This window comes from Microcaecilia unicolor, chromosome 1, assembly GCF_901765095.1.
Source record: "Microcaecilia unicolor chromosome 1, aMicUni1.1, whole genome shotgun sequence".
NCBI classification, from domain to species: Eukaryota; Metazoa; Chordata; class Amphibia; order Gymnophiona; family Siphonopidae; genus Microcaecilia; species Microcaecilia unicolor.
In genome coordinates, this window is record NC_044031.1 from 300,142,093 (window position 1) to 300,164,943 (window position 22,851).

The following is a 22,851-nucleotide window of genomic DNA, read 5'->3' on the forward strand; positions in this document are numbered from 1 at the left end:
AGCCTGCTTGTCCTCGGAGAAAGGGTATGATACATACCTGTAGCAGTTGTTCTCCGAGGACAGCAGGCTGATTGTTCTCACCTACCCTCCCTCCTCCCCTTTGGAGTTGTGTGTTTCATCTTTTTGCTAGTCATTCAACTGGCGGGAGCGGTCGCGCACGGGCGGGAAGACGGCCGCGCATGCGCGGTGGGCATGCCCTGCGTGCCGACCGTCCCGCGAAGCTTCTTTCCGGTTGGTGGGGGCTGCCGCGGACGTCACCCAGTCGTGAGAACAATCAGCCTGCTGTCCTCGGAGAACAACTGCTACAGGTATGTATCATACCCTTTACTGCAGAAGGCAGTAGGGAAAGCCCCAGAGCAGCCTATGAGGATTCTCCTCACATCACAACACAGAAGAAGGTAAGAGAGGGAAGAACGCAGGGTATATCATGACTGGTCTCCATCTATGCTCCTCATTCATACTACAAGGCTGTATGTTCTTTACATTTTTTTCATTTGATTTTATTGCCTAGTATATTTTTCCTCATGTGGTGTTTTTTTTAGGTTCAGGATATGTTAAAAGCATGATGCGTTGAATACATTCTGTCCCTCCGTCTATGAACACACGTGCTGGATTTACCTGTGACGTACCTAGCTTTTTGGCACCTTTTTTCATTTTAAAATGCTTCACTTTACAGTGCTTCTAGAGAAGCACCGTGTGTGCTCCATTTGCGCATCTCTGCTATCTGTCTGTTATGCTTAGAACAGTACTGTGTTTTTGTTTTTTGTTTTTTTTTTAAAGGTAAGGTATACCTCCTTTTTATATATATATATATATATATATATATCTACTATAATAAAACTCACCCTCAACGTTCTGAGGACACTGACGTCAGTGAAGCCAAGCTCTGATTTCCTTCAAAAAGGTTCGAAGGTTCGTGGTGGTGAAGCCACCAAAATCGCTCCGGGCCCCGCCCTCGAGGGCGGAGCAATGGCAGAACAACGAAGGGGTTGGCAGGGAGGGAGGCGGGGGGGTGGGAAATCGCTCCGGGCCCCGCCCTCGAGGGCGGAGCAATGGCAGAACAACGAAGAGGTTGGCGGGGGGGTGGAAAATCGCTCCGGGCCCCGCCCTCGTGTCAAACATCATGACGTTGGGGGCAGAGCAATGCCAGAACAACGAAGGGGTTGCCCAGGGACGGAGGGGGGTGTTGGCGACGAAAACCTTGCTAGCGCCCGTTTCATTTGCTCTGAAATGGGCTTCTTTTACTAGTGTGTGTATATATATATATATATATATATATATATATATATATATATATATACACACACACACACACACACATTTTCTTCCACGTTTGTTTTTATCTTATTGCGGTAGCGCATTTGTTTCTTTACATCTCTGCAATGTGCTGTTTCACTGTTCATAGTTTTGGTTAGCATGGTTTTGCCTGTCCATATAAGTTTTTGAGTTTCCCAATCGTGATGTTTTTAAAAATCTATAGATAAGAGATTTATGTATTCGCCACCCACCAGTGAATACCAGCTCATTTAATTTTTTAACCATGTCATCACTCTGAGCCTGAAGGTTCACTTTTAATAATATGCAAATGCCAATGCTTTGCTTAAAGAAGACCATCAGGGTCAGACACTTAGCAGATGTTCGAGGGCAGTGGGGATGGGGACAGAGCTCACAGGGATAGGCTCAAACTTTGTCACTGCATCATTCTCTACTCTGGACCTCGATCCAGTGAAATTAGATGCAGCTCCACCACATGTGATTGTAATCCTTCACCAATCCACAGCCTTTCCAACAGAGAGTGGAGACATTAGTATCCCATTTCCAAATTGTGAAGGAAGGAGATACACTTTTCATCAGATTCTTCACCTGCACAACTACTGGGTTCTGCAAAATAGATGGTTTTAAATAAATAAATTCCAAACTTTAACCCCCAAATCTCTTGTTCCCCTATAATCCCCCCTCCCCTTTATATAAGACCTCTTCAGCCTCGAAGGGTTTGTGTAAAATGCTGGTTGTACTCTTGTCTAGATGCAAAGTACCTTATTTGAATGTGCTGAAAATATGATTTTGCTTATAGCTTTCTTCAAATTTTAGGTTTACAAATAAGAGCTCTCTTCCCAAACTTGTTTGGCACTTTCTATCTGAGTTCTCATTTCTCTTATTAAAAAATTGTGCCAAAAGGGGGAAAAGTATGGGGATGTACCTGCTAATTTATTGAATCGCCAACAATTCACTGTGTTTCTTAGAAAAGTTTGTATTATCCCTTTGGCATGCACCCCCAAATCTGTGATAAATCTGTGGTAAGGGACTGGTTCCATCCAAGTTGACTCATACCATGGACACAGCAGCACGCCCAAGCACACTCCAATAATAATTGAGGATTCAACATTCCGTCCCCCTCATGTAGACATTCTAGGCCCTGCCCTTTCCTTGCCTCCTGAAAGAAGCAATGATACACTTGGGCAACCACAACAATAGCTGGGACAAAAAATTGAAGAACTTTTTAATCCAGATCTCTGTTAATAGAAAAGAAAAAGAGACCTGTGTTCTTCTCATAGTAATTGACAGCAGATTATGGATTGTTTCATGTGCTCGCATGTAAATTATGGACTGTTTAACAAGAAGGTTTTTCTTTTGCTCATAAATAATTATCTTTTTAAGGTACGAGGCCCATCACTGTCAAATCCAGATATTATTGTGGAAGATTTGCTCACACCATGCTCTCCAGGGGACCCTCATGCCATTGAAATGACTTGGATGGATGTACCAGGAGATAAGTTATTGGAGCCAATTGTTTCCATGGTTAGAATTTGTTTTCATAATGTACTCTTTAATTATTGGAAAATGTTCATTTAATTTAGAGTCAGCATTATCTTGTAAATCTACCTTAAGTAAAAAGGATGTTTATATTCTGAATTGCTACCACTAGTTAGAATGCAGGGAATATTTATGCCCATTTCTCAACAGGCAATCCCATCATTTGGCTGCACAACTCTCACACCTGATACTCACATTTGGATCTGAAGTTGATTTGTTTAGACACATTGCAGAAATTATCCATTTGGGCCAGAGAGAAGAATGGCAATTGTGCTGTAGGGCTAATTTCTGCTGAGTCATTAGTCTCTAGCACCAAGATATTACCAGTCAGTCTTCAGCCAGGGATCACTGAACACGAAACTTAGGGTTTTGGGAAAGGAGAAATAGGGATAGAACATAATTTAAAATGTCTTTTCATTTATGCCAAACAAGTTCAGACCAGGCCATACCAGTAGGTTATACCATCCCTCCCTGCAGAGGGAGACAGACAGACACCAAATTTCTCACCTTTCTTATATGAACCCTGTGAACAAAAGCAGGCCAAGTCAACTTTATTACAGTGGGAGATACTGGCTTTCTAAGTTGTGAAGAATACGTTTCAGTAAAAATAATCACTGCCTGAATCAGCTTTAATCTATATTTCCTTAGCGTCCCTCCGGACCGGCCCAGTGATTGACTGATGGGTTGTGCACGCCTTCCAGCAGGTGGAGACTGAGACTTCTGACTCATCAGAGATAGCCAATAAGAGCCCTTGCCAGATAGAGTCCAGTATTCTCAGTCTGCAGAAGGTGGAAGATGGTGAGCCCTGTCAGTCTCTCTTCTTTCTTTTCTCTCTTTGTATGTATAAAAAAGAAAAGAAAATTGAGATTAAAAAAAAAATCCTTTCTGTGCACCTACTAGTTAGAGAACCTAGTTGAGGTAGTGGTCCGCTGGGGCCTTGAGTTACCTCGGGGGTGTTACACCCGAGAGGCCGGGTTCCCCACCCCACCCCCAGTCCTCCCTGCTCTTTGTAGGCTCACAGTGTGGGTCTTTCGGCGGCCCAGACTCTTCGAGGGAAGAGATTCTGGGAGAGGCAGACGCTTTTAGCTGTGTTTTTAAAAAAAAAACATTCTGGGAGCGGGCAGTACAGCTCTTTTCTTCCCGGCTCATTTCTGTGCCTCACAGTTCTCCTCTCGGCCGGCCAGCATTGGAAAAAAAAAAGAGAGCGCTTTGAAGGGAGCGCGCCGCCACTGTTGCTCTAGCATGGCCAAAAATCTCAAGTGCTGCACGGTCTGTCAGCGCCGCAGCGTTGATAGAAGTGGCCGCTTCAAGTTCTGCACCGCCCTAGATAGCACTTAAGACCCAGGTCCTTCGGCGGCGAGTGCGCCTATTTCAGGGGGAGCTGAAGCTGCGCGTCTCTCAGATGGTTCAGTGGCTCCTGTTTTGGTGGAAACCGCCACCATTTTGACTCTCTTAACTGAACAGCCCGTTTCCCGATCTCCTCCAGGGCAGGCTCAGCCCACCAGCATTTCTCTTCTGCCTGCTGGCTCTGGGGAAGGTTTTCTTCCAGAGTTTGTCATGCAGCTGTATAAGGCTTTTTTGTTGCAGCAGTCGGCTTCTTCCTCCTCTTCAGGTGTATTGGGGCAGAGTCAGTTGGTGACGGCCAAAGGCCTAGAAGATCCTGGGATCTGGAAGAGGATTTGGATTCTGACCCAGAACACAGCATGCCCTATTTAGAGGACCAGGAGTTGCCCCAGGGGGATTCCCTGGAAGATCCTTCTGATCCTTTAGGGGCAGAGATGGACTCCCTGGTCCCTGGTGAGGATCCTTCAGTTCTTAGAATATTCCACAAGGAGGATCTTCAAGAGTTAATTCCATATCATCAAGCTGATCAATCCATAGACTGGTGGGTTGTGTCCATCTACTAGCAGGTGGAGATAGAGAGCAAACTTTTGCCTCCCTATATGTGGTCATGTGCTGCCGGAAACTCCTCAGTATGTTCTCTATCTCAGCAGGTGGTGGTCACACACAGCAGCAGCTCTGGCTAGGCCTCCAAGCCTAATTTTTAGGTTTTGTTGAGTGCCTGGGGTTGAGGGCTCTTTTGAGCAAGTGCAAACCTGGTGGTGCCAGGTCCCTCCTTTTCTCCCCCCTCCCGCTGGCTCCGTTAAAAAAAAAAAAAAAAAAAAAAATTTTAAACGTCCTTAAAGGCGTTTATTTCGACGTTTATTTAAGCGTCTATTGCAGCTACTCACTGGGACACCAGGTCGTTACAACTCGGAGCGGACAGCAGGTAATTTTTACCTTTTTATAGCGGGCAGGGGGTTCCCCGATTCTTCTCCTCGTGGCATATGGCGTCGGAGGGCGAGGGCGCAAAGGGTCGCTCCCCGGGTCGCTTGAGCGCTTCTAGAGGGGATGCGGGGGTCTTAAAGCCTGATTCGCCCTTGTTGGGTGACAGTTTCGTGACCGATGAATGTCCCGGTCCTTCCTCCGGCGTGGCGGTTTTTCCCGCCATAAACGCCCATCCCCCGCTCCTCGCCTCCGCCATCTTGGCCGGCCACGCGGCTCGGACGGCTTCTTCTTGGGCCGCCCTTGAGGTTGGAGACATTAATGCCATGAACGCCCTTAATTTGGGCGACGGCACAGAAGCGGCTAAAGTTAAGAGCTGTTCTTCCCGCGCGGCTCCTTCGCGGAGTTTCGCGCCGGACGCCATTTTGGATGCGCAGCATGTCTCTCCCCCGCTATTGCGAGCGCCGGTTGAGGGTGCGTCTAGGGCTGTTGCCCAGGCTGCGGAAGTGCACAGTCTGGGGGGTTTCTCCCCCGAGTTTGTTTTGCTGCTGCATCAGGCCTTCCTCATGCACAACGCTGCCCCTGCTCCCTCGTCTGGTAAAGAGGTTGAGGTTCCCAGAGGTAAACGCCCTCGGGTTGATTCCCAGGCCTTGGAGGAATTTGTCTCCTCCGATGTAGATGAGGGCAGCGTGTCTGAGGTCTCCCAACGGTCCTTTGCGGATTCCTTGGAGGAGACGGATCCCCGCTCGGATGGAGCGGATGACCCCTCTGCAGCGCGGCTTTTTAGCCCAGAGGATTTGCCCAACCTGTTGTTACAGGCCATGGACACTTTGAAGATTTCCTCTCCGGAGGACGTCTCTCCCTCAGCCCCTGTTGGCTCTGCCATTATGCTGGGGACGAAGCGCCCGCCTAGAACCTTCCACGTGCATGATGCCATGCACACCTTAATTTCGGCTCAATGGGATGTCCCAGAAGCGAGCCTTAAAGTGGCTAGGGCTATGTCCCGCCTCTATCCTTTGGCTGTGAGTGAACGTGAGGCCTATCTGTGGCCTACCGTGGATTCTTTAATCACTGCGGTGACTAAGAAAGGTGGCACGGCCCTAAAGGACGCCCAAGACAGAAGATTGGAGGCGGCCTTAAGGTCGTCCTTTGAGGCGGCTGCTTTAAGTTTGCAGGCCTCAGTTTGCGGCTCCTATGTGGCCAGGGCGTGCCTGACTATGGTGCAGCGGGCTTCCCCCTCGGATCATTCCTTGAGGGCTGATTGGCCGGCCCTGGAATCGGGCTTAGCCTATTTGGCAGACTTGCTGTATGATGTCTTGAGGGCCTCAGCGAAAGGCATGGCTCAGACAATCTCTGCGCGGCGGTGGCTTTGGCTGAAACATTGGTCTGCTGACCACGCCTCTAAATCCCGCCTGGCTAGGTTGCCTTTTAAAGGCAAGCTGCTCTTTGGGGTCGAGCTGGACAAAATCGTGACCGATCTCGGCACGTCTAAGGGCAAGAAATTACCAGAGGTCAGGGCTCGGGCTAGTACTCGTCCCGGTACCTCCAGAGGACGGTTGCAGGAAGCCCGTCGGTACCGCCCGGGCAAGTCGGGTTCCTCTGCCCCCTCTTCCTTCAAGAGGAATTTCTCCCCCAAGCAGCATTCCTTTCGCAGAGACCGCCGTCCCGGAGGTGCTCCCTCCGGTCCTCCCCCAGGGTCTCGTACCCAATGACGGGGTCTTGGTCCACGCCCCAGTGCAGATTGGAGGACGGCTGTCCTCGTTTCTGGGCGAGTGGACCACAATAACTTCAGACGCGTGGGTGCTGGAAGTCATCAGAGACGGCTACAAACTAGAGTTCTGCCGACCCTTAAAAGACGGGTTTGTACTCTCTCCCTGCAAGTCTCCGGTCAAAGCTGTGGCAGTGCAGCAGACCTTGGACAATCTGATCCGCCTGGGCGCGGTCGTTCCGGTGCCAGAAAGTCAGCTTGGCAAGGGACGTTACTCCATTTACTTTGTGGTACCAAAGAAAGGAGGTTCTGTCCGGCCTATCCTCGACCTCAAAGGGGTCAATCGGGCCTTGAAAGTGCGGCACTTTCGCATGGAGACTCTCCGCTCTGTTATAGCGGCAGTGAAGGCAGGAGAGTTCCTGGCATCCTTGGACATCAAGGAAGCGTACCTGCATATTCCCATCTGGCCTCCTCATCAACGCTTTCTGCGTTTTGCAGTCCTGGGACGACACTTCCAGTTCAGAGCCCTCCCTTTCGGGTTGGCTACTGCTCCGCGGACCTTTTCCAAAGTAATGGTGGTCATCGCGGCCTTCCTACGAAAGGAAGGGGTACAAGTCCATCCTTATCTGGACGACTGGTTGATCCGAGCCCCCTCTTATGCAGAGTGCGGCAAAGCTGTGGACCGGGTAGTTGCTCTTTTGAGCTCCCTGGGATGGATCATCAACTGGGAGAAGAGCCAGCTGCGCCCGACTCAGTCCCTGGAGTACCTGGGAGTTCGATTCGACACCCAAGTGGGCAGAGTGTTCCTGCCAGACAATCGGATTGTCAAACTTCAGGCTCAGGTGGACCATTTCCTAGTAGCCTCTCCCCTTCGGGCTTGGGACTATGTGCAGCTGTTGGGCTCTATGACGGCCACGATGGAAGTTGTGCCCTGGGCCAGGGCTCATATGAGACCACTTCAACACTCTTTGCTGCAGCGCTGGACTCCGATGTCGGAGGATTATGCTGTGCGCCTTCCCTTGGACCCAGCAGTGCGCAAGGCGCTGAGCTGGTGGATGCAGACAGACAAGTTGTCTGCGGGAATGCCTCTGGTGACCCCAGAGTGGATTGTCGTCACGACGGACGCCTCGTTGTCGGGCTGGGGAGCCCACTGCTTGGGAAGGACAGCGCAGGGGCTCTGGTCTCCTGCAGAGGCAAAGTGGTCTATCAACCTCCTGGAACTCAGAGCCATTCGGTTGGCGCTTTTGGAGTTCATCCCGGTACTGGTGTTGAAGCCTGTACGGGTCCTGTCGGACAATGCCACGGCTGTGGCCTATGTCAACCGCCAGGGAGGTACCAAGAGCGCCCCTCTAGCCAAGGAGGCTATGAATCTTTGCCAGTGGGCGGAAGCGAACCTGGAGCAGCTTTCAGCGGCCCACATTGCCGGAGTCATGAATGTCAAGGCGGACTTTCTCAGTCGCCATACCTTGGAGCCCGGAGAGTGGCAGCTATCTGCTCAGGCGTTCTTGGACATTACGAAGCGCTGGGGCCAGCCGAGCCTAGATCTGATGGCGTCATCGGCCAATTGCCAAGTGCCGCGCTTTTTCAGCAGAGGACGGGACCCTCGATCCCTGGGAATAGATGCTCTTCTCCAACAGTGGCCGACACAAGAGCTTCTCTATGTGTTCCCGCCCTGGCCCATGTTGGGCAGGGTGCTAGACCGGGTGGCAAAGCATCCCGGCAGGGTAATCCTGGTGGGTCCGGATTGGCCCAGGCGTCCCTGGTATGCGGACTTGATCAGGCTCTCAGTCGACGATCCTCTGCGGCTGCCAGTGGAGCAGGGCCTGTTACATCAGGGTCCCGTGGTGATGGAGGATCCCTCCCCCTTTGGTCTTACGGCCTGGCTATTGAGCGGCAGCGTCTGAGGAAGAAGGGCTTCTCAGACAAGGTCATCGCCACTATGCTGAGAGCGAGAAAGCGCTCTACTTCTACTGCTTTCGCCAGGGTTTGGCGTATCTTTGCAGCGTGGTGTGAAGCAGGCTCACTTTCTCCCTTCACTGCTCCAATTTCTTCAGTGTTGGCGTTCCTGCAAGAAGGTCTGGAGAAAGGCCTGTCGCTCAGTTCCCTTAAAGTCCAGGTAGCGGCTCTGGCTTGCTTCAGGGGCCGCCTGAAGGGTGCTTCCCTGGCTTCGCAGCCAGATGTGGTGCGCTTTCTCAAGGGAGTTAATCACCTGCGCCCTCCTCTGCACTCAGTGGTGCCTGCGTGGAATCTCAACCTGGTACTAAGAGCATTGCAGAAGCCGCTTTTTGAACCCTTGTCGAGGGTATCTCTGAAAGACCTGACGTTGAAAGCAGTCTTTTTGGTGGCTATCACTTCAGCCAGAAGAGTTTCCGAGCTCCAGGCGCTCTCATGTCGAGAGCCTTTTCTGCAGTTCACTGAGGCAGGAGTGACTATTCGCACAGTGCCTTCCTTCCTGCCCAAGATTGTTTCTCGCTTCCATATGAATCAGCAGCTCTGTCTCCCTTCCTTTCGTAGGGAGGACTACCCAGAGGAGTACTCTGCTCTTAAATATCTGGATGTGAGACGAGTCATCATCAGATACTTGGAAGTGACCAATGATTTCCGGAAATCGGATCATCTGTTTGTCCTGTTTGCAGGTCCTCGTAAGGGTCTGCAGGCTGCTAAGCCTACAGTGGCAAGATGGGTCAAGGAAGCCATTGCAGCGGCTTATGTGGCCGCGGGGAAGGTGCCGCCTATCCAGCTGAAGGCTCACTCCACGAGAGCTCAGGCGGCCTCGATGGCAGAGGCCGGATCCGTCTCCTTGGAAGAGATATGCAAGGCGGCAACTTGGGCTTCGGCTCATACATTCTCCAAGCATTACCGTTTGACTGTGGCTGCACGGGCGGAGGCCCGGTTTGGAGCTTCAGTGTTGAGGTCAGGGATTTCAATGTCCCGCCCTGGGTGAGTACTGCTTCGGTACATCCCACCAGTCTATGGATTGATCAGCTTGATGATATGGAAGGTAAAATTATGTATAATCATACCTGATAATTTTCTTTCCATTAATCATAGCTGATCAATCCATAGCCCCTCCCAGATATCTGTTCTGTTTTTATTCTGGTTGCATTTCAGGTTCAAGTTTAGTCTTCAGTTACTTCAGAAAGACTTCGTGTTCAAGTTTTTTCACTTGGATTCTTCAAGAGTTAAGACGAGTTTGTGTTACAGTGAGCTGCTGCATTCCTCTCCCCTCCGTTTTACGGGGCTGGATTGAGACTTAAAATTCTGCCGGCACTCCCTCCCGCTTCGTGCGGCTGTAGGGCAGCTTTGTACCCCTCCCGCTTCGGCGGTGTTAGGGTCAGTCAGCTCCTCCCGCGGTTGCGGTTGCAGGATAAGCCAGATCCCCCCGCATCGGCGGGTGTGGTGTCCCTCCCCCGCTCCGCGGGGATGAGCTGGACGGATTCCCCTCCCCCACTTGTGTGGGGATGAGCTGGGTTAATTCCCCTCCCCCGTTTCGGCGGTGGTGAGCTGGGCAGAGTGTCCCTTCGTGGGTGTAATTCTCTAAGTGCTGAGTCCTGCGGATGGAGCTTTGATATCGACATACTGAGGAGTTTCCGGCAGCACATGACCACATATAGGGAGGCAAAAGTTTGCTCTCTATCTCCACCTGCTAGTAGATGGACACAACCCACCAGTCTATGGATTGATCAGCTATGATTAATGGAAAGAAAATTATCAGGTATGATTATACATAATTTTACCTTTCCCAGGTATCATCCACTTTGTGCTTTGAGGAGGAGGAGGAGTGTCCCACTCCGCAGCCTTGCAAGATGGATCTCCTGTTGAAGGGAGTCCGCCAGCCAGGGAAGACATTTCCCACGCATCAGGATATCCGGGATGTCATTCAGGCTCAGTAGGATGCTCCAGACTCAGCCTTCAGACCCGCAAAATATATGGTCCGTCTTTATCCAGTTCCCGAAGCTGAAAAGCTTCTGTTGAAGCCTCCAGTGGTCGATGCAGTGGTCTCGGCGGTCACGAAGCGCAATACGGTGCCCGTAGATGGAGGTACAGCTCTTAAAGATTTGCAGGGTCATCAACTGGAAGCTTTGCTCAAAAGTAGTTTTGATGTCTCGGCCTTGGCGGTGCAGGCTGCCATTTGTGGGTCCCTGGTGTCTAGAGCGTGCTTTCAGTGGTCCAAACGGGTGCTGGACTGAACCTTGGATGATTTGTCCGCTATTAACACGGAAGTGGCTAAGCTAGAGATGGGTTCAGCCTTCTTAGCAGACGACTTATTTCAAGCATTGGCCAAGTCTGTGGCGTTGGGAGTGGCTGCCAGGAGGTCTCTGTAGCTGAGAGGTTGGTCAGCAGATGCAGCTTCTAAGTCTAAGCTCAGCAAGTTTCCCTTTCGGGGCTCCCTCTTGTTTGGTGAGGATTTAGATAAGTTGGTTCGTAGTCTGGGGGAATCTAAAGTTCCAAGACTTCTGGAGGACCGCAGTCTTTTTTTTCGGCTTGCGGTCGGGGACGTGATTTTCGGCGTGCCAGGCCGGGTAGGTTGGCTCCAGCTCAGTCCTTTCGTGGCACCCATAGAGGAGGTAAGGACTCCAGAGCTTCCTTCCAGTCACCCTCTCGTTCCTCCCAATGAAGGTGTAGGGGCCCAGCCTCTGTTTCCCGTGGGAGCACGTTTGGCACAGTTCTTTCAGAGGTGAGCCCAGATTACCACCAACCAGTGGGTCTTGGAGGTTATTCGCAAAGGGGTACGCCTTAGAGTTTGCGTGTCCTTTGGTGGATACCTTTCTGGAGTTTCCCTGTCGAGCTCGCTTCAAGGTGGATGTCGTCAGGGAGACTCTAGACAAGCTTCGCAGCCTCAAGGCTATTTGTCCTGTCCCTGTCGTATAACTCAGACGGGACGGAATTCATTTTATTTTGTCATTCCCAAGAAAGAGGGATATTTCTGGCCAATTCTGGATCTCAAGGAGGTCAATTGGGCTCTCAAGGTTTCCTCTTTTCGTATGGAGACTCTCCGGTCGGTTATCATAGCGGTCAGACCAGGAGAGCTTCTGATGGCCTTGGATCTTACAGAGGCCTACCTGCATATTCCTATCCATCCTTTACATCTACACTTCCTCCACTTTGCCATTCTCAGACAGCATTTCCAGTTTCGAGCATTGCCGTTCAGTCTGGCAACAACTCCCAGAACCTTTACCAAGGTGATGGTTGTAGTGGTAGCGGCTCTCCGGAAGGAGGGAATTTTGGTCCATCCTTATCTGGACGATTGGCTCATTTGAGCCAAGTCGTTTCATGAGAGTCAACAGGTCACGGACAGAGTAGTTCAGTTCCTTCAATCCCTCGAGTGGATAGTCAATTTCCAGAAGAGTCACCTACAGCCCTCTCAGTCCTGGATTACTTGGGGGTTCGCCTTGACACTCTAAAGGGGCGAATGTTCTTGACGGAAACTCATTCTCAAGTTGCAGTCAGACCCTGGTCCAGCAGTTCCGCCGGGCAGTTCGACAGCAAAGGACTATCTCCAGGTCCAAGGTTCGCTGGCAGCCACGATAGAGACAGTACCCTGGGCCAGAGCCCACATGAGGTCACCAGAGATCCCTCCTCTTTGGAAGAAGCTACCTCTCCCGGCTTGGGAGAAGAGCGCCCTTCTCTGGTGGCTTTGGACATCCCATCTCTCCAGGGATGCTCCACAGTGCCGCTGGATGCTCCACAGTGGACCGTGGTCAAGACAGATGCCAGTCTGAAGGGCTGGGGAGCCCATTGTCTGAACCAGTACATGCAAGGTCTCTGGTTCCTGGAGGAGGCGACCAGTTCCATCAATCTTTTGGGGATGAGGGCAATCTGCTTGGTGCTTTGAGCCTACGGGCCGCTCCTGGAAGGCTGGGCGGTGCGCATCATGTCCGACAGTGCCACGGCAGTGGCCTATGTCAATCACCAAGGAGGAACAAAAAGTCTACAGTTGGAACAGGAAGCTGCTCAGCTACTGGACTGGGCAGAGAGTCATCTGCTAGCGCTCTCAGCGGCTCACGTGACAGGAGTGGAAAATGTGCAGGCGGACTTTCTCAGTTTCACCACCTGGGATCTCGGGGAGTGGGCTGTAGATGAAGACGCATTCCAGATTCTTGCGCGTCGCTGGGGTCTTCTGGTCATGGATCTGTTTGCCTCAGCAGTCAACGCGAAGGTTCCGAAGTACTTCAGTCACCGGAGAGACCCCAAAGCTCAGGGACTTGATGCACTCCTTCAGCCGTGGCCGGATGGTCTTCTCTATGCCTTCCCTCCCTGGCCTCTGTTGGGTCACCTGGTCCAGAAGATAGAAGCTTACAGGGGCTGAGTGATGGTCTTGTTACGCCAATCTTCACAGTCTATTGGTTGGCCCTTCTCTGCGGTTCTCCCGGGGTTATTGGTGCAGGGACCGGTTCCTCCGCTTGAGATATGCAGAGCAGCGACTTGGTCCTCGTTGCATTCCTTTTCCAAGTATTACCAGTTGGATGTGCAGGGTCGACAGGTACCGTGTTTGGGGCACAGGTACTTACATCGGGGCTGCTAGGGGTCCTGCCCATAACTTCACTGCTCTGTTACTTCCCATCAGTCAATCACTGGGCCAGTCCGGAGGAACGCTAAGGAAGGAGAAATTAGGCCTTACCTGCTAATTTGCTTTCCTTTAGTCCCTCCAGACCAGACCAGATCCCTCCCATTCAATTGTTGGTTTTCTGTAATTGTAGTTAGTCTTGTTGTCTCAGTTGAGGAGAGCTGTGTTGTCGGTTTTCGTTTTTTTTTGCGATTTAAAAAAAAAAAAAGATACATGTTCCTTTTGTTCCAGGTTTGCATGCATTTCAGGCTATGCCTTGGTGCCTGAGTTCAGTGCAGCACCTTCTGCTTGTTATGCAGACCTTTGTTTTCCATGATGTTTCTGGCTGCTCAGGTTCCCAGGTGCACAGACAGTAGCTTCCTTCCCTTTTGCTTTGGTACTGTATACTGGATTTTTCTATCTGGCAAGGGCTCTTATTGGCTATCTCTGATGAGTCAGAAGTCTGTCTCTACCTGCTGGAAGGCGTGCACAACCCATCAGTCAATCACTGTGCCGATCCAGAGGGACTAAAGGAAAGCAAATTAGCAGGTAAGGCCTAATTTCTCCATATGCATGTATCGACATGGCCCAATTTTTCTTCTTATTGTTTAAGCCATAAAGGCTGTATGCAGCTGTAGCTGAAATAATGCAAAAAAAGTGGGTTTGGCTTTCTTTTGCTCTGAAGGGCTCATATATACTGATGCAGCAAGGAAGATTAGTATTGCTCTGTCTTCAGCAGAGAAATATGTGGTGCAATAGGGCATAAAAAGGGTGAGCTCCTGATGTGGGAGACCGTTGGGCCCTACTTTGTCCCACCCAAACTATGCTTACTGTTCAGCTCTTTCACTGGCAGTGATAGACTGCAGCTTAAGCCAGAATATAGAACATCACTGTGAAGATTCAGAACTCTTGAACCAAAATCTTATTTTAATGCAAATTCAGACAAAAGAAAATGAATTTGTTGGCTATGCTGGACGTGTCTCTGCCTTGCAGAACTGGGAGTCTCATTTATTACCATTTATAGACCACTCTTATCCAGTGCAGAGTAAAAAATGAACATACATAATAAGTAAAACATAGCAATTACTAACATACAAAAACAATACAGACTCATCACTGCACTGTGTCCTTATAATACCAGTCATATTTTAGCTTGAATCAAAAAATGTTGTTTCAACAGTTTTTTTTAATAGTCCAGAATTCTTCTGGCTCCTAAGGGCACCTGGGAGCTTATTCCATTCTGTTGGGCCTGTTCTCTATCAGCTCACTCTGTATACAAGAGGAACTGGGAGATCTCAGCACCAAGCTGAAAGAGTAGATGCTGTAAATAATTTTACTCAGCTAAAAACTTGGGGTCCTGTTTACTAAGCCGCTCTATAGGCACCCTAAAAGTTTAGCACACACTAACAAGGGACAGCCATTATATTCCTATGGGTGTTTGTAGCGTTAGTGCACGCTAATTTTTAACACACACTAAAAGGTTTGTGCACCTACAGCGCAGCTTAGTAAACAAGGCCCTTGGTGATATTACAGTACTTAGGGGGGAGCAATCAACAAGGTACAGCAAGTCGGCTTACAAGTCTTAGAAAAAGCATGCATGCAGACAGATTCCCTCCACCCCACTGGAGAGAGAAGCAAGCCAGCTACAACCCAGCATACTCAGGGACAAGGGCCAACCACTAGGAAAAGTCTCATAAGGCATAGGGAACAGGGACATGTGGTCAGGAAGAGCCTGTCACAGAACACTGCAAGAAGAATAAGATTTGTAGTCCAAAGGCACTTCCTGATTTTCTTAAGGGCACAAGCACTGTAAACTGTCAGGCAATGCAATTTGATATAAACAGTGTCCAACATATGCATATAAATAACAGGCAACCTGCCTCCATGCAAATGGGGGCAGAACACCTACCCAGAAGCTCCTGAGTTCTTATTGCTGCCTGCCAGCAGCTGACTGAACATGGCAATTTTCTGTGTCTTGCCCAATCAATGCCTACTAGAGGAGATGTCAGCGTTATTTTAAATGTAATAGTTTTTTTGTTTTGTTTTTTTTTTGCACTTCACACCATAGGCACGTGCCTAAGGAGCGCGCACAAGGAGTAGGTCGTACTCCGTAGTCCACACTCTGAGTGCTCACTTTAGTCAGAATGCAGCTGTTTCAAGGCTGTCCCACTGTTGTTTCCTTTCAGCTTTGTTTTCCCCCTTGCTAGTGGCCCAAACTATTCCTTTGCACTTAGCTGCTAGGTCACCTGCTTTTCATGCCTCACATTCTTTTTACACTTAAAAAAAATACAAAGACTAGGGGACACTCAAAGTTACATGGAAATACTTTTAAAACAAATAAGAGGAAATATTTTTTCACTCAACGGATAGTTAAGCCCTGGAGCTCATTGCCAGAGGATGTGGTAAAAACAGTTAACATCTGGGTTTAAAAAAAGTTTTGGACATGTTCCTGGAGAAAAAAATCCGTAGTCTGCTATTGAGAATAAACATGGAGCCACTGCTGTCCCTGGGATTAGAAGCATGGAGCGTTGCTACTGTTTGGGTTTCTGCCACATACTTATGACCTGGATTGGCCACTGATGGAAACAGGATACTGAGCTGAATGAACCATTGGTCTGACCCAGTATGGCTGTTGTGCTCTTATGGATGCAATATTTTCATCTTCCTCCATGGCATTGGACTTTTGTTCTTCTAGTCCATTGCCATGGATGGAACATTTTTTGGTTTTGTCAAGTTTGTTGTCCACACTTTAGCAGTAGGCCCCCTAGAGTAAGTACGGCAACTAGACAGCTTCAGGATTTATTGCCTGCAGTATTCCATTTATCTCTTAGTTTAGATGCTTAAGTAGAAACATGGAATTGTTGCTTTCTTTTGTTCTATATAAATTGTTCTCGCCCAAACTAGTCTACCACTTCATAGAAAAAGTTGAGTCCTGATTTAATCCTAAACTTTGATGAAATGTCAGCTTTGCCAATTAGAGCATTAATGAAGAAAACATTAAACATCAGATTCTCTTCATGCCATTAAATCCATGGCATGTTCATACAAACGGGAAACATTGCAACTAAAAGAAGATGGTATTCTTCTTTGATGGCCAAGGCCCCTTATGTTTTTGAACTATATAATAGTGATTTTATGACTTCAGTACTGCATCTTCAAGTTTGACATCTAATGATTTTGCAGCTTATTTTTCAAATAAAACTCTTGTTTTACAGAAATCAAACATTGTCAACTCTGCAGTATTTCCAGTTGGCCAACATACCACTGTGTCATCTTCATCCTCATTCACTTCTGTAACTGTTCATTCTCAATCTGTTTAGGGTCTACCATGCAGTAAATTATCTTTGCCCAATTTCAGCTTTTGCAATATCTTCTGCACTTAAAAGTATGAAATCTACTACCATACCTCATGTCATGTTCCATCTGGTCAACTAAAGAAACTTGAGATGTGTCTGATGCCATATCTATGATTTTCTCTAGCTTTGATAATGTTTTTTCCCCACTACCTGGAAAAGAGCATACATTTCGCCCACTAAGGAAAGAACATAGCATTAGTTAGTGTTATGTCAAATTATTGCCATATGCAATTTTGTCTCATATCAAAATTAGCAGTTCTTTAGTGAATTTTTTTTTATTAGCAAAGTAATGCTCTACGTCATCGAGATTGCTTTCTTAGGATTAACTTCCCTAGGTTCTAATGGATGTGGATCAAAATAATTCAGTTTTGTTTTTATTCTTAGATATTTCCACTGCTTTTGACTTTAATTCAGTCAGTTAATTTCAGTTAATCCTGAAAACCCCGACTGGCTGGGTGTACCCTGAGGACTGGGTTGAAAACTCCTAGATTTATCCCTCTTTGTAGACATCTAAGCCAAGTCGTATCAGACTTGGCTTAGATTGGTTTCATTCTTATGTACTTGATAGTCTATAAGGAATGCTGGCAGAATATGTTCTGACTCGTCCTCTTTAACTTGTGTGCCCCAGTAGTCTTTATTGCCCCTATTCTTTTCAATTTATTTTTATCCACCCCCACCCCCCCCCCCCCCCCCCGGCAAATTTAGTTCAGTCCATGGACTTGACACCATTCAAATACTCGGATGATATCCAGATTTTGTCTATTGATCCTTCTAATCCACAGAATTTATTGTGTTAAAATAAGAAACTATTACCTCCTGGTTGACATCTCATAGACTGAAATTGAATCCTGACAAAACACAAGCTTTATTTTCTGACAGAAGTAATCTCTCTGGGACTGTTATGCTCAGAACCTTTTTAAAAATTCTGGGAGTAACCTGGACCTCAGTTTTGTCTTCCATCTTCATATCTCCACTGTGATTAGGAAATGTTTTCTTAAACGAAGGATGTTTCGATAGGAAAGCCCAATCGTACTCCTTGCACTAGTCTTAAGTAATTTGGATTCCTGCAGTGTCTTATTTCGAGGGATCCATACATTTGATCTCGGACATCTTCAGCTTGTTCAAGATGTAGTAAATTTGATCATGTATTCCCCCTCTTTTTTTTTTCCCCCCTAAAATCAGAACATTGATTGTCTGTAGCATATATGATACCTGATACCTTTCAAGATACTTTGTCTTCTAGTGCATAAGATCTTTAGTATACCAGTACGAATCATTTTGTCTAGATATTTGATTCCTTACTCTCCATCCCTTTGGATTATTCCTTCATTGAGGTCTATTAATTTAGATATTATTTGGCCTGTCATGATCTGAACATATTACGCTGTATTTGAAGCAATTATGGTGGCTACCTGTTGGTTATTGTGTAAAGTTTAAACTGCTGTGCCCTTTATCAAGAATGCTCTTTTTATTTGAAAAATGCTGTTAAATGGTATGTACCATCATGACCATTTGGTCAGCAATGGGAGATGTGATATTGTTGTGCCCCCTTTGCAATGCTTAAACTTGGAACTGACTAGAAAGGGGGTCTTTTCTATTTCTGGACCACTTGAATGGAACAAATTGCCTCTTAGGCTAAAGGAGTCTCGATCACATTTAAGCGGCAATTAAAGGACCATTTGTTATCTGGCCTTTTATCTACCTGTTCAATAAGGATGCCCTTTTAGAATTTTCCTGATTGGCTCCTGAGTACTGAACTATATTAGTTAAATTCATGGATTGTTATATAGAATGGATTCTATCTTTGTTTTATTTATGTGGATATTATGTATGTTTTTTATTGTTCTCCACCCTGGATAAGGGCGGATTATAAATAATAAATCAAATCTAAATCTAGATACTATACATCATTCTGTCTTCAGGGTTACTGGCCATACATATTGGAATAATTTCCCGGGATGCTTAAGGTTGTAATCATCTTATCAAATTTTTAAGGCCAGAATGAAAACTTTTTTTTCATTTAACAAGGCATTTAATTCCTGATCTCCATGGATGGACCAGCTGTATGGTTGGGGCGTTGTGGTGTGTGGGGCCTGGACTCAGCAGCAACAGGGCTGAATTTCCCTTTTATACAGGTTGTACCTTCCCTTTTTTCTTTTCTTCCCTCCTGATATTTTATGCTATTTTGTAAACTGCCTAGACAAGTGCACTGATTAGGTGATGTATCAACTAAATGTGAAACTTGGATTCAGGGCCCTTATCTCTTGATACGGAGCCTTGTGGACATGCAAGGCCTCTGGCTCATTGGACAAGCAATTGTTTTAAAAAAAAAGGAGTAGAGGACTCTCTACAGAATACACCAGCAGAAGGAGGAAAATTTTGAACTGACCTTTGAGTCACCACCCCTTAGAAGCAAGAGAGTAGGAGCTCAGCAATGGAGGCTTTCAGTCTGCTGGTCAGCATATAGGGAGTTCCCACCCACCACCACCAATGGCCACCAGATAGAATGCCAGAGTCCTGACCACCTTCAACCGTTGGAATGGGAGGGATCCAGTAGAGTAGATGTGTTCTCCTCAAGCTCTTGTATGTGTTGTACCTTGGCAATTAATAGGCAACATCATTCAGTGGATTGACTCACGTATGTGCTACTTCATCCTAGTGACCCCAACTGCCCAAGGCAACTATGGTACAGGAACTTGAGAAAGTTTAATGGTGGAAGAACCATTCAAGTTTCCTCAGGCCAAAGGGTTGATGCAGCAAGGACTGATAGAAAACTTTCTCCATATTTGCCCATCGCCTGGAATGGAAAAGCTGTGGATGGAAGGGTTTTCTACACTGGTTATAAAAACTGTGCTGAGAGCAAGAGCAACAATGTTCATCTTGAAAAGTAGAAATCTAACAACCAGGCCTTCCTGCAGGCAAGCCTGGATGAGGGTGTTTCCTGTAACTGTTAGTGTTCCATGCATAGCCCTGGCGTGATAGAAGGCTGATAGCAGGAGTTTCATTATTGACCCAAAATTATGTCTGTACATTTTCTAAAGGGAATGACATAAGTCACCTATTAATGTCTGTACGTTTTATAAAGGGAATCAAACGCATCACCTATAAAGTCTTTCAAAACCATCTCTGTTCCTCGTTGCCCCTCTGAACACCCAAATGCTGACCTGGTTTAAAGATAATGTACATGTGCCCAGGATTATAGGACCAATAAGATGTTTTATTTGGTAAATCACAAGAGTCTGTTTCATATGTTTTCTTAGTATGATGATCTTTTGGGAACCTCTGTTTTTAGCTACTGAAAACCTGTAGTTTGTAACACTTTTTCATTAGTGCTTATTTGTGTTTCATTGGCAGACTGATATGCTACGGTCATTAACCCACACAAAACCAACAGTAAATGAAAAGGACCTGGAGAAATTAAAGAAATTTACAGATGACTTTGGCCAGGAAGGCTAAACCAAAGACTGCTGGCTATACTTTCTCTTTCCTCTGTTGGCATTGCAAGTAATTGCCAATAAAAAGAAATGACATCTTCCTCTCACTTGGAAATGAAGATGGTTCTTCAAAGTTTCTTCAGCTGTTGTATAATGCTATTCGAACATCTGTTTCATATCTATTCAAAAACAAAAATTCTAAAAGCTATAAATTTTAAGGTCTGAATCCAAAAAAAAAAAATTGACAATGTTAAATGTTGAACATTTTAAGGAGTCTTTTAGTTTAACTTTTAGACTTCAACCCTAGGGGAATGTGCAGTAGGATTCATTTTAATTTGTAACTTGCAAGTTGATCCTAAGGTGGTTAAAAACAGTAGAAATAACCATACTACTCAGGGGATCAACTTGTTTGTTTCTTGGTTCTCTTTAATTTTTGGTATTAATACCTAAGCTGCTTTCTCTTTTGTCCCTTATATATTTTTTATGTTTTTATATTTTGTAGCAATAAAAGGATGTGCATCAGTTTAAAAACATCTCCTTGAAATTCTCCCTCCAGCTGACCATACTGTACTGTCTTTGATAGCCTTCAGTGGGCTCTGGTTGAGGCACAGCAACACCTAATGCATGTGTAGTGGTGGTAAATGGATGCTGTGGTAAACAACACGCATAAATGTATGTTGCATGTTAGTAAAGAAACCTCTTACCAAGCTTTATAATGGTGGAATTGGCTAAATTCAAAGATTCTTGAACTCTAGTACCTCATTAGGTTTAAATTAAATTCTGGAGGAGGCGGGCAAACTTTTTGATTTGCTTTGTTGTCAACTGTTGGCATGAATGGTTTAAATACAGAATTTTTTCTATATATACATTTAACAGGAAGTATGTTATTGCTCTGTCAGTGCTGTCCCACTTCCAGGGGCGTGCCTTGAGCCATCAACTGTATACTTTGTAAAGAGCATGTACTGTGCAATTTTTGCAATGCCATGAGGACACAGTACCAGAAGAAGGTGAACAAACACCTGGCTTGGGTGAGCAGTGGGCCAGCACTATTTGGGAACCAAAGACGAGCAAAGAGGCTGGAATTTCAGGGGTATGAAGGATAAACTGCAAAAGAGGAAGGAGTGCTGTACAGGGAGAAGTGCAAAATGTGTAGGAATTTAACAGGAGTTTCAAGACTAGCTACACATTTCTCTTGGTTTATGCAGCCAACAAGACTTAACTGCCAAGTTTCTTAACGAAGATTTATTCTGCAATGTTAAGCACTCGTGTCAAAATTATTTATACTGTATGTGCTACTGCTATATTCTCAGGCACAGAAAGGTACACTGGTTTAACTGCTGGGATTAGTACAGGTAAGAGACTGTAACATCTGAAAGGAATAGGGATGGGATGACCTGAACTAGAACAGAAGAGTGCAGTGCTTTTTGGCTCACCTAATAGGAAGTACTTGTAGAGAACCAGCTTGTTTGACTGCTATAGTGTGATTTTTTTTTTTTTTTTTTGCCTTTAAAAGTGCATCAAGCTTATATGTGGGTGTTTTCTAATCTGATTGATTGGCACATGTCAAGGTACAGTTGAGAGAAAAACACACTTATTTTGATTACCTTGAGGAAATGGTTCTCTTTTTTTTTTCTATTTATGAGGGGGTTTCTTCAGGGAAGCTGAATGTGTCTGAAAGGCAAAATTTCTTCTGTTTGGAGGGATTGAATTCTGTATCTTAATTCATTATTCATTGACTTATAAGTATATATGTACTTCATATAGGAAACACACACGAAACACATACACTATATGGTGGGATTCAATTTGGCATCTTTCTCAGCAATTAAAGTTCAAAAGAATATGTTTTGAATATGTTGTTTTTAAAAACTTGTATGAAGTCCACACAAATTTTAAGCTCCTGCAAGCTCTCTATATTTTCCAATCCAAAAATTCTGACTTTAGGCACCACAGGGTTAAGGTTCTTGAATTCTGAGGTGTGTTTTGAGTTTGTCCCTTGTAAATTTGCATTGGTTGGGAGACAAATGATTAAGGTATCTAGAATGCAAAACATTCCATTCTTACTGTAAAAATACAGATTTGCTTAGAGTAATGTGCTTTAAAGAGAGGTTGCACAGTGCCAGAGTCATTGGATTGTGTGTGCATATTATTTATGTACTGTTAATCAGGAAAGTTCTGACATTTGCTGTACTTAAAACTTGGTGCAACATAAATCATTTTAATGAGGTTTTTTTTTTCTGTTTCAGCTAAGGGATTTTGTTTTTTGTATATATATATTTTTTTTAAACCAAAACGCCTTTATAAGTCACTCTGACGGGTTGTCTTTGTTTCATTGTAATTCCTAATAAAACAACTGTGTTCAGAATTTTATTTCTTTCACTGTATTTAAAATGTCAACATACAAGGGCTTGATGTACTGAATGGTTTTTCCCATTTTGTCCATGGGGGAAAATGCTTAATACATTTTTGTTTAGGACAAGCAGGCACAGTATTCCCAAATGTGGGTGACATCATTGATAGACCCCATTGTGGACAATGCCAAGTGTACTGTCACTTTAAATCTTTGAGGCAATGCCCCCACCGCGCATGCGTGGGTGCCTTCCTGACAAACACTTGAGCGTGAGACCGGCAGTCTTTTATTTTCTGCAGAGCAGGAAGGCTGTTTTTATGATCTGTCCTCAGCATGTCAAACTTGCCTTTTTGGTGCCTTCCCTTTTTTGTGTATTA

At 46.2% G+C, this 22,851-nt stretch overlaps 1 protein-coding gene across 1 annotated transcript in view; it reads left to right on the forward strand.

Annotated features, from left to right (window-relative positions):
- The window catches only part of VPS4B (vacuolar protein sorting 4 homolog B), a 121,300-nt gene extending 99,313 nt beyond the window's left edge, over positions 1–21,987 (forward strand). The window contains exons 10-11 of the mRNA XM_030207500.1: positions 2,659–2,799; positions 20,045–21,987. Of these exons, the coding sequence (XP_030063360.1) occupies positions 2,659–2,799; positions 20,045–20,146 (243 nt within the window). The 3' untranslated portion in view covers positions 20,147–21,987. The remainder of the gene's footprint in view (positions 1–2,658; positions 2,800–20,044) is intronic.
- Positions 21,988–22,851: the final 864 nt, after the last annotated feature.